At 38.0% G+C, this 12864-nt stretch overlaps 1 protein-coding gene across 1 annotated transcript; it reads right to left on the minus strand.

The window, feature by feature from the left end:
- Positions 1-1152: 1152 nt before the first annotated feature.
- LOC101977200 (olfactory receptor 5AK2) lies at positions 1153-2082 on the minus strand. The gene has a single exon (XM_013361294.2). It carries the CDS (start codon positions 2080-2082, stop codon positions 1153-1155), a length of 930 nt encoding a protein of 309 aa, XP_013216748.2.
- Between the last annotated feature and the right edge of the window lie 10782 nt (positions 2083-12864).

Here is a 12864-nt window from a genome sequence, read left to right on the forward strand (position 1 = left end):
ACATAATTAAATGTATTCAGGTGCCAGGGAATGTAACAACATGGGAATTTTAGGTAAAAAGGATATCTTAAGCCAAAATATGCTTTTTAAAGAATTCATTATTTTACATTGAGGTTTGTGTAATAATTTGGACAGAATATACAAAAGACCTTATTGTATATAATATAGTGAAATTGTTTAAAGATGAGGAAAATGAATTTACATTTTTTTTGATTATGGAAAGCTAGGGATTTTTGTAGCCATTAAAAGTGTACTTGAAAAATATTTAAAGTGATAGTCTATAAAGTCTATGCACTGTGGAGAACAGTGACAGTGCATGGGAGCCTAGTAACTGAGATTGGGGTCCCTGATGACTTCATGGCTGTAGCATGCTTGGTGACTGGGAAATTTTCTATCCAAAGGTGTAGGATGTCCAGTTGCTATGACCATGCTCTCCATGGGGAGACTCTGTTGCTAGGGTCTTATCAGCTTCAACCTTGCTCTCAGGCACACAGTTCCTGGGACTGAAGGAACTTCCTTGCTAGACAACAGCAGTGTTTCACCAGTTCTGCTGCTGCTGAATCTGCCCACAAATTAGTAACTTTAAACAATGGACTTTCTTGAGAGCTACACAATGCTCCTATTATTTCACATTGCAACCATGGACTGTAACTTAGGAAATAGCTGCATATGTTGCTAACTCTGTAACTTTCATGAATCAAAGAATAATGCTTGCATAGTCTTTAATCTGATTAATGAGACATATATAATAAAGATTGCTGGTGTAATTCTTTTGACCTGCTTCTCCATCAAAGAGCAGCACTCCACCAGATCCCAGCTGTTTTACCTTCAAAATTTGCGTATGTGACTCTTATTTCTTCCAATCTCCCATTGCCCCAGAACCTGCTACTTTGGCCGACACACTAGCCATGGCAATAGACATTTCTTAATATTTCAATATTATCCATAAAGCATTCTCCATAGGGATTATTTATTTTCAAATGGTATTACAGAGTAAATGAGTCTCAGAAGAGGTCTTAAGATATTTCTTACATCTAAGATATTTTATATCAATAAGGGTATCCCTGATTTAAAACATTTGAATGTGTTCAATTTTTGAAACAACTCTACTGGGTGCTTTGACGTGCTGAATTGGAAAAATTTGGATCCAACCTAAAAGAGCTTTTTGGCCACCACTTTTAAAGCTTCCTTCACCTCCTTGTTTCTCAGGCTGTAGATCAGGGGGTTCAACATGGGAATGACAATGCCATAAAATACAGAGGCCACTTTCATATTCTCCTGGGCATTCTCAGAATGACGCTGTAAGTACATGTAAGCAAGGGCGCCATAGAAAATGGTGACTGCTGTCAGGTGGGAGGCACAGGTGGAGAAGGTCTTCCTCCTCCCTGCAGTAGAAGACATCTTCAGGATGGTGGTCAGGATGTAAATGTAGGAGAAGATGACCACCAACACAGTGAAGGTCAAGTTAAATCCCACAAACACAGTAAGTACCAGGATGTTGATGTCAATGTTGGAGCACGATAGCATGAGAATTGGGGGAACATCACAGAAAAAGTGATCGATGCTGTTGGACTGACAGAAGGACAGTGAAAATGTAAAACCCGTTTGTACAGAGGCATTTATTGCTCCCATGAGGTATGAACCAGCTACCATCTGGATGCAGACTGTCTGAGACATGATGATGGAATAGTGAAGAGGCTTACAGATGGCTACGTATCGGTCAACCGCCATCGCTGCCAGGAGGTAGCAGTCGCTGGTTGCAAAGGTTGCATAGACCAGTAATTGCGTTAAGCATCCACCAAATGATATGGACTTGTTTTCTGTGATGAAGTTTTGCAGCATCTTGGGAGTGATAGCTGTTGTGTAGCAGATGTCAACAAAGGCCAGATGTTGTAGGAAAAAGTACATGGGTGTTTGGAGCCTGGCATCTGTCCTGATGAGTAGGATCATTCCGGTATTCCCCACTGTGGACGTCACGTAGATCATGAGAAACACAATGAAGAAGATAATCTGAAACTGACGTTGGGCACCAAATCCCAGAAGGTAAAATTCAGTCACTTCAGTGCCATTTCCTTGTGTCATGGCTACCCAACGTCTGGATAGAAGCAAGAAAAGGATCAAGAGAAGAAAGGAAATCTTTGTGACCTTTTCAAATGAAAGATCCTTACATTTCATGTTACTTTAAAAAAAATTTTTATATTCATGACAAAATCAGAATCTGGTTTATTGTATTCCAAATAATTTTTCTATATTTTTGATATAAAGCCATCACAAACCAGTGTATTCAAGCTATAGATAAATTTTACGTCGGAGAAAGCTTCGGAGAGGAAGAACAACTTTTAACCTGTGATTATGAAAAATGTATATTAAACTACTCTTTCATTATTTTAAATAAATATCTATACTTGCATAAAGCAATAGGATTTTCTACTTCTCAGCAGACTATATTTTTTCATAGGCATTTATCATTCTTGTCATTTAATCCTGATTCAAACTTCTGACATTAGAACTCATTGGAATGAAGAATTCCGAGTTATGTTCATGGTTGTGTTTGTCAGCTTTTCCACTGCTGTGACTGAAATACCTGATAGAACAATTGTAGAGCAGGAAAAGTTTATTTGGGGCTCATTTTTTAGAGGTCTCAGTCCACAACTCCATTCCTCTGGGCTCAAGGGGAGGCTGAACCTCATGGCAGAAGCGTCTGGCAGAGGGAAACAGCTCACGTGATGATCAGACAGCAGACAGAGAGACTCCACTCAACACATACAAAATGTATTCCCCAATGGCTTGCCCCTTACGACTTACCTCCTCTAGGCACACCCTACCAGCCTTCAGTTAACACTCTGTTAATCCTCTCAGGATTAATTCATTGATTAGGTTAACCCAATCATTTCTTCTCTAAACCCTCTTGCATTGTCTTACACATAGGCTTTTGGGAGATGTCTCACATTCAAACCACAACAATAGTTCACATGATTGATGGCTTCATACTGTGTGTATCTCTCTTCTTTTTTACAACTCTCTTTTAAGTGATTACCTTCACAAAATTTTTCTGATTATCCCCATGATAATCTTCTTGTTTCATATAATTAAGAGAGAGAGAGAGAGAGAGAGAGAGAGAGAGAGAGAGAGAGAGAGAGAGAGAGAGAAGTTTCCTTTTCCATGGCATTGTTTCTCTTATAGTTTTGGCTTAGCTTAAGAAAGATCATGTAACTATTTGATTAGTATATGGTTATAGCTTATTTTACATCATGAATGTCTTTGTTTTTCTCTTCCTGTGTACTTCTGTGCCAGGTTGGGTATACAGCTGAGATGTAATCATGGCTGATTTTCCTGTAGTGTAAGCCCTCAAACTCTCTGGTTTGGTGTCTTAATTCTTCAACAATTCTTTTCATATTTCCTAGCACGTGTGTCTCAGACCATGCCTATGCACTGCAGAAATTAGTTTGCTGCCCATCAGTATCTTCATCTTTTCTTCTGGAAATGCAGGTAGAGATCCAACCAAACTTGCTTTTGTGAGGTTATCTGCTCAATGTAACATAAGTAAAAGTAATGTATGCTAAATCTAGGCCTGAATCAGCCCTCTCAACCCCATACCTGTGAAAATGGTTACAATATAACTTTTATTTATTTATTTATTTATTTTTATTTATATTTTTAGTGGTTGTTCACAACATTACAAAGCTCTTGACATATCATATTTCATACATTAGATTGAAGTGGGTTGTGAACTCCCAATTTTACCCCAAATGCAGATTGCAGAATCACGTCGGTTACACATCCACAATTTTATATAATGCCCTATTAGTAATTGTTGTATTCTGCTACCTTTCCTATCCCCTACTATTACAATATAACTTTCTACTCCATTTCCATTTGAGCTGTTAGTTAGATATTGGCAATTTAGAGAGACTTTACAAATCATGAGATAAGGTTGCCGGATAAAACAAGGGACAACAAGTTAAGTAAATTTCAGAATAAATAAGTAAAATATTTCATATTAATACAAATCAACTTTAGTATTTATGTTGTCTATTGCATGAGAAAAAATAAGAACAAAAAATACTTATTATTTTCCAAAATTCACATTTAACTGGGCTGTGTGTGTGTGTGTGTGTGTGTGTGTGTGTGTGTGTTTGTAATTTTGGTAGCCCTCCTTGTATTGTTTATTGTGTTCCACTTCAGCCTGGGTTCTGGGATGACTGTACACAACACAGAATCTCTGTCCTACTCTATTTTGTGTTGACAGAGCAGAATGCCACACTTCATAATAATGAAATTCATAGAAATAAAAAAATGTATTTGGGTGATAGCTGTTGATGATGGTAAGTCCAAGATAGTGAAGCTACATCACATGGGCACCTTGTGACCACCTCATAGCATGGCAGAAAGTGGAAAGGCAAGCAAGTCAACATTGACATCAACAGAACAAGATAGGGGTAAACTTTCTTTCATAACAAATTTAAGGTCAAGATAACTAACCTTTTTCCACAAAATCAGCATTAATTCAGTCATAAGGGCCATACCTCTTCTCATGCCTTAACCTCCTGACACTCTGACAATGGTGATTAATTTCCAACATGTGAGCTTGGGGGACACATTCTATCCATAGCAGTCCACTGCCAACAGTACCCTTCCTCCACTGGACTGTATGTGACTGAAAATTTTTAGTGTTGTACAAACTGATATTTATAGAGTTATTTCTTTATAACATTTACTCTTATCTTAAATAACTATTATTTCTTTCATAAAATGCAATAATGATATTTTGTAAAAAGGTATAAAGGCAGGAAGTTGTAACAGAAGCACAAGTTTCCAATTGAGTAGTGATGGCTTATTTATAGGTCCAAAAAACCTGAAATACTTAGTCAGCAATAGGAAAATCTTAGCCTCCACTAGATTTATGCTTCAGAATCCTCCAAATGGTGATCTTAACCAGGTGCATTGTGAGAGGGATTGTGAGCGAGTCCTAACAGAACGAGGTTTGGAAATGAGGTCCTTTTAAGAAGCAAGTTATAGGTTAGAACTTTTGGTTCAGCAGCAGCTTACCTAAGACACTAGAGCTTCCTTGGTTTATCAATGCAAACCTACAAAAAGGGATTCCTCTGGTACCTGAAAAAAGAAGAAATGAAAAGACCATTTGGAGGGAACATATACAATAAATTTATATTATATAAAATATATTATATACTAGGTATACATATTTATATAAATATAAAATGTATAATTATACACAGAGAATTATTACCTTTGTGACAGATAAATAGAAATACATTTAAGGGATTAAATAGAAATACATGTAAGGGATTATAAAACTGGCTGTCATATATCACATATATATATTTGTGTGTGTGTGTGTGTGTGTGTGTGTGTGTGGTGCTGAGGATCAAACCTAGGGTCTTGGGCATGAGAGACAAGAACTCTACCAACTGAGCTATACCCCCACAAAGACACACACACACACACACACACACACACACACACCCCACCAATATCAAAATCCCGCTTTTGATGGAATTAAACAAGATGTAAAAGTGGGTGGAAGGTTCACAGGATCTCTTGGCACTGCTGCCCAATTTCCTGTGAATCTATGAGTATTTCAAAATAAAAAGTAAAAGAAAAATGAAGAGGAAAATACAGAGCCTAGCTTCAAGTGATGTGAGGTTCAAGTTACCAAAGTTACAAAGACCTCACAGCAGGGTGCAGACATTGAGTGCTCACCCCATGGCCCAAGGACACATGCAAACATTATTTTAAGCACATTTAGTGTTGGTTGGTTGATTGACATTTGTACATTCACATTCTTTCCTGGGCAACCCTGGGCCAGAATGAGGGCAACCCCTCAATTCCTTTCCATCATATCACCTGATGAGCTGAGTCCTGGTCTTGGGGTGTGACCTTCTGGAACTGCTCCTCTGACCCTGGTGGCTTGCTGCTTCCTGCACACATGGCAGTGCTACACAGCTGCTGTTGACAGTGGGAGTTACCCTGTTGTACTGGAGCCAGAGTTGCCTCCAGAATCTCTTTCTGCAGCTGCTGCAGGCTGACTGCCCATGGAGGGCTCTCTCTATGGCTCTTCCCCACCAGGGACCTTATAGCTGCCATCTCAGGGATCTATAGTGACTCCCTTGGTATCTGAGGTTCCAGAGGCTGAGATGGGATTGGAAAAACAGTGATTAGCAGTGGTAATTGGCTGAAGAAAATGTACGTTTTCCAGAGAGAACAAATATTTTGATGTTATTCTATTTTTAGAGGGGACAATTATTTCTAATGCCATGTGTTGTTTAACAACTTTGCTTTTTTTTAAAAATTGTTATCCGTCAGATTGAATGTCTTTGCATATGCCGTCAGGACTAAATTTACACTTTCTGGAGAGGACTTTGTTTTTCAGTGTTACTGTAATGCCTGCATAATAGTTCTTTTTCTTGTCATTTATTCTTTAACAAGTACTTAAAATTTTTTTATTATGAAACAGGTTAAGCATCTTTTCTTATATCTAAGGACATATGTTTAGGTCTAGATAAATCTTCTCACTAATCAGTAAAGAACATAACTTTCTGATAAAACAAATCTAAATCTAACCTAAATTTTGAAAAACATTTTTATTAGTGCATTATAGTCATACATAATTGTGAGGCTAATTTTGATGTATTCATAAATGTATATAACATAATTTGTTCCAATTCAGTCCCCAGTACTACCACCTTTTCTTCTCACTACCCCAAATCCCTTCCTCTATTCTATTGGTGGTTCTTCTATTAATTAATATATTTAAATTGATGTATTATAGTTATATGTAAAAGTGAAAATCATTGTGATATGTTCATGCATATTTTTAGCAGAATTTGTTCAATTTCATTTTAATTCTTTTCCCTTTTCTCATCTTCCCTCCCTCCTTCCAATTCCTCTTCCTCTACTCCTCTATTTTTCCTTCTATCTTCATGAGATCCCTTTAAATTTTTTTCTTATTTCTCTCTAGTTTTTACATATGAAGGAAAACATTTGACTTTGGACTTTGTGAGTTTGACTTATTTCTTTAACATGATGTTTTATAGTTCCATCCATTTATGATTTCATTCTTCTTTAAGACTGAGTGAAATTTCACTGTGTATATATTCCACATTTTCTTTATCCTTTCAACTACTGATAGGCACCTAGGATGGTTGCATACTTGAATATTGTGAATTGTGCTGCTATAAACATTGGAGTAAATGTATTAATTTAGTATAAATTTTTAGTTATCTTGGATAAATAAAAAGATGTGGTATATTTGGGTCATATGGTGGGTTCATTCCTAGTCTTTTGGAGGAATATCCATACAATATCCAAAGCAATTGTACAAATTACAGTTCCATCAATAACGCATGAGTGTACCCTATTTCCCACAACTGCACCAGTACTTAATGATCTAACCTAAATTTAAGGGCATATTGTACATAGTATAACAAATAAAGATATTATTATATGTGTTATATTTTATAATATTATGCTGGCTATTATTTGTTGAAAAATATTTCTGAAAATTGCTTCTTTCCATTTTTTTCTATAAACTTATACATTTAAAAAAGTCAGATTTCCACTATAATAACATTTACTCCTAGTTCACTTCATAGCATCAAAATAATTTGAGTAACTGTGAAATAAGAGACATTGAATTTAGTTGGGCTACAAATTTGCTAGGCTTAAGCATTTAATAAATATGCAAAGAGAAAGTGACACACACACACACACATACACACAATGTGGCGTTACTAAGTCATAAAGACATTATGGCATTTGTCAGTAAGTAGATGGATCTGGAAACCATCATGCTAGGTAAAATAAGCCAGTGGCCAAAAGTCAAGGGTTGAATGTTTTCTCTGATATGCAAAATCTAATCCAAAATAAGGGGTGGAGTGGATAAAAAAAAAGAGAGAGGGAAAGAGAAAAAAAAGGAGAGAATTATATGTAAATAGAGAAAAGATAAGTAGAGTAGAAAAAGGGGATTGAGGAGGAGAAAGGAAGGACAGGAAAAGGAATGGACAGTGGAATGAATCTGACCAAACATTCATATGTGCGTGCAGGAGTGTAGCATGGTGGGTCCCAGCATTAGGTATATCCATTGGACATAACTAATTAATTAAAAGAGCTGTAAATGGATTGAAGAAAGATCAATGGAGTGGAGAGGTAGAGAAGGGGAGTGGGGGTGGGGCGGGGAGGGAAGTGCTGGGGACTGAAGTGGATAAAGATGTGTTCCATGCCTCTGTGATAATGTCAGGGTGTGTTCTGATGTTGTATATAACTATAAAGAATCAAGAAAAATAAATGTGTAGGGAGGAATCTTGATTTAGCCAGTCTGTTCTTCTTTGGTGAACTGCAATTGAATGAAGGGGAGTTATTTTCAAAACGCTACTGAATTCCACTTCAGTATCCTTTACTGCATGACCGTTTCAGTTAGGGATGTGCTCAATTGCCAGTAGAAGAAAAAAACAACTTTCTTTTGCCTAAATACCACGATTCATTTCCCGTCATGACAACAGGTTGAGAGTCAGGACTAGCGATTCTAAGATTTGCTCAGTCTTTGTCAGACACTGGCTGCCTCCTTGTTGCCAACCCATCTGCTACAGTTCTAGAGCATCTAATTTCATGAAGTAGGAAAGGGCAAGAAGGGCAGGGCAGCAGCCAGAGAGACCCTTGCTTTAAATCTCCCAGTAGTCTTGTGGCCGAATGTCACTGGCTGGAAACGTGTAACACAGAGTAACAATAATCTGTGTGCCTTGCACCACATCTTCTCAGAACTTGATTTTAGTGCCTCTGGGGTAAAGAGCTTTCTCTGCCCTAAGAGGGGCCCATCTTCTATGGCATCTCTGCCTCTTACCTCAGGATTCTCTCTGAGGCCATGAGAGACCACCCCTCAGAATCAGCACAGATGGGAGGGGGTGTGAACCACCTTGGCAAACCTTCAAATAGTGGAGAGAGGAGAGGAGAATAAATGTCACAACCTCCTCTCTTGAGAGGGACAATTCTGAGGGACATTCTATACAGTCCATTTGAGTCCACTGTGGAATTGAGTTCCAAGTCCCTAAATTGTAAACCAGGTAAGTCACTCACTCAGTCTTCCCTGAATTTCCTCTTCACTTTTTCTTGTTCTTCTCTCTGCTGCCAAAAATTTTAGCAACTGCAGAGTGTGAAGGAATGGTTCCCACAGAGCTGATGTCACTTCAGATAACACACAAAAGCTCAGGGGTGCCAAGGACCACCCTTTTTACAAAATCACTACTAATTATCACTCTGAGACTTGAGAGTGTACTAGGATATGTCACAACTCTGATGTTAGGCACCAAAGGCTCATGTCCCACCTTCTCCCTCCATTCATATCTTGAAATCCTGCCCCCAAAGTGCTGGAATTAGGGGGTGGGGAGTTTGAGAGGTGTGTGGATTGGCTAGTTATAAGGTTGGAAGGGTGCTAATTAAGGGGATTGTGCCTTGTGAATGCCGAGGGAGCTTGACTCCCGTTGCTGTCTGCTGTGACAGGACAGAATGAGAAGTTAGCCATCTCCACCCAGAAGACAGCCCTCACTAGAGCCTGATCACACGGGTTTGTTCTTCTCAGACTTCCCGTCCCCACAACTGTGAGGAACAGGTTTCTGGGATTTAGAAGACACCCAGTGTACTACAGTAGTTTGTTATGAAGCTGAAAATAAGACAGAGATTTTTACCAAGAGTGGGGTGCTAATAACTAAAAATAACTAAAAATAGGAGAGCAGATTTAGACAGGGGAAATGGGTAGAATTTGGACATATTTTGAGGTTTCCTGATAGAAAAAGTCTAGATTTCTGTGAACAGACTTCTCAGAGTAACCCATGTGAGTCCTCAGAAAGAAGAGAGAGAGAGGATGTTTCCTTATTCTTGAAGACCCTATGATCTGTAAGTAGGTTCTGTTGAGATGTCAATCTCTGGGTCTGGAAGGTGGGACTTCTCTCCCAGAGGGCCTGGAGGGCAGTGTGTGGAGCCAAAGAGGATGGCTCTTGAGGCTTGGGGTCCCACAGAGCTCACCTTCCTAGGTTTTGCACTTACATGGGCCCCACCATCTCTCATTATTTCCTATTTCTCCTTCCTGGATTGGGAATGTCTATGGCTGTCCTCTTGTGTTTTGGAAGCACATGTTTTTATGGATTTGAGGCTCACAGCTGGAGAAGAATTTTGGCTCAGAATAAATCATCCCATGAATCTGATCCATGTCTTATGTATATGACACTTAGATGAGACTTTGGACCTCAGGCTTTATAGGTGGTGGTAGATACTAGAAATTTGGGGGTTGCCAGAATGGAATAAATGCATTGTGGATGTAAGAGGGATAAGAGTGTTAGAGCCCTATAGGCAGAATATTATGGATTAGTGTGGTTTCTCAATTCAAAATGTCAATTTCAAAATCCTCTACTATAACATTATAGTTTCAGGAAATGGCACTTTTGGGAGATTATTAAGTATAAGGATGGATTCTTCTTGAACAGGTTTGGAGAACTCTCTAGCCCTTTCTTCTGCCAGTGTGGACATACTGAGATGTTGACTGTCCAACCAGGAAGAGTTCCCTCACTGGATCCTGTTGCCATCTTGACTTTGGACCTCTAGCCTCCAGAACTATGATAAAGGAATTACTGCTGCTTAAAAATTCTACTCTCAATAGTAATTTGATAGTATATTTGATATACAGTCCAAACAGAGGACGAAATCAGGAAATTGCTATACATACAGGTTCAGTTTTCCTATAGCAGAAGAATAAAGTCAGTACCAATAAAAGTAAGAGAGACACAGAATGAGTCTGGGAGTGGTCCTCACATGAAACTTCTACCATCCTCAGGGACACATGGCTGTCTTGGACTCAGTTAAGGCAATATTTTTGGAGTATTACTGACCCAGGGAACTCACTGAGTTTTTGGTGTCCAGTTATTGAAGCTTGAGAACATACTGACCATGTGGCTGTTCCTTAGATCCAAGCTACTCTGGGAGATCAGAAATACCTTCTGTCTTCAATTCCTCTGAAGTATGAAATTGATGTAAAATATCCTCCAATTCCCATCACCATTCACTGTGTTGGACTGTGCCGTGGCCAAAGCCTCCAGCCAACACTGACACTCCTCTCTGGCAGGAGATTCGTCAGTTAGAGATAACTTCCCAGTAGCTGAGGACATGGCCAGACTTTTCTTGAGGAAGCTTAATTCTTCTCTACATATCCCAAACACATGACCTTTACTCAAGTCCGTGTCTCAGGAATAAGACACATATTGCACTAGCTACAGTAGAGAATTAATTCACACATGGGATGACAAATATTTTTTTTTCTTTCAGTATATGTGAATATATGTGAATACTCTCTTTTCTATGCCATTGCTATCCCAAACTGTTCTATACATGATATCATATTTTTCTCTGAGTTTATATTTATATTTTTATAAAAGTAGCCTTTTCTATTCATGATTAATTTTAAATTCTTTTAAAACCTTTTTATTGGTGCATAGCACTTACATAAAAGAGTTGGATTCATTATGAAATATATATACATGCACAGGACATTCCCCAGTACCTCTTTTTGCCCTCCCGTGGACTTCAAGTACTAACTGAAGACTTCGGCCTTCACAAAAATGTTAAGCAGCAGTTGATGTTCCTATAAGTCTTTATACAACACGTTTCCCTAAGAATAGATTACCATACTGAACTATTAGAGAGCTGGACTATATATTTTCTCCTTTAATGAACAGATTCACGTTTTCTGTGAACATTACTTCTTCCCTCATTCTATAACTATTTTAACAACTACTTAATAAATTCCAGACACTTGATAGATGCTTGGGATGCAAGTGTGCTTGAGTGTTTTCTCATATACACACTATAGCAGGATGAATAGTAGCTTGATCAAGGTGTCAGGTGAAAACTCTTTACTCTGGGAAGGAATCTACCACTGTGTGGTAAGTTTTGAAAATGACTGCAGGTGCTTTCCTTCACTGCTTGCCCACCATTACGAAGCTGGGTCCTGTCTGTGTACTAAAGCTTTCCTGCCAAATAATCTTTCATTGACTCAAAGATCTCTTGCCCTACATTGAATTTCCATGGAGCTTCTGTAGTTTAACCTTAATTTGTTTGAACAAAATGATTGTAAATGAATGATTACTGGCAAGAGTTTAAATCCACCTATTTCTAGGTTACTTCATCTGGAGGTAGGAATAGAACTGTTATTCAGAGTTCCCTTTCCCAAGGAAAGAAAGTGATGAAATGGGAAATGGGTAATTTTTTTGCCATAAAGAAGTGACCCTAAGTAGTGTGGGATGTAACAAATATAAGAATGGTGTATAGAAGTGATAGGTTGAGTCACAAGATGATTTGAAGGAGATATATTTATTTAACATAACAGAAATAATTGTTGTTCAATAATTGTAGAGTTGTGCAATAGTTGCAACAGAATTTACAAAGGACCTCACTGTAGAAAGTTTAGGGAACGTTTTCAAAGGAGGGGAAATCAATCAACTCCAATTTTAGTACTGACAATATTCAAGCAATTTTTAATATTTGTAGCCATTTAAAGTATATTTGAAAAAATACTTAAAGTAATATTTTGTAAACATTATATAAACTCCTTAATATATTTTACCATCTCCCTAAAGTCTTTTCCCTGAAGATTATGTTTTTCAGATTATACTCCAGAGAAAATGAATCTCAGGAGAGTACTTAAACTACTTCTCACAGTGTAGCATCTTACGTGTCGATAGAGTAACCTGGATTTAAGAGCTGAATATGTTAACACACTTTCAATTTCCAAATTATTAAAGGGCAGTAACATGTTTCCACTGCGTGCTTTGACATGCTGAATTGGAACAATTTGGGTCTAAC

The sequence above is a fragment of the Ictidomys tridecemlineatus genome, chromosome 4 (genome assembly GCF_052094955.1).
Source record: "Ictidomys tridecemlineatus isolate mIctTri1 chromosome 4, mIctTri1.hap1, whole genome shotgun sequence".
In the NCBI taxonomy this organism is placed as follows: domain Eukaryota; kingdom Metazoa; phylum Chordata; class Mammalia; order Rodentia; family Sciuridae; genus Ictidomys; species Ictidomys tridecemlineatus.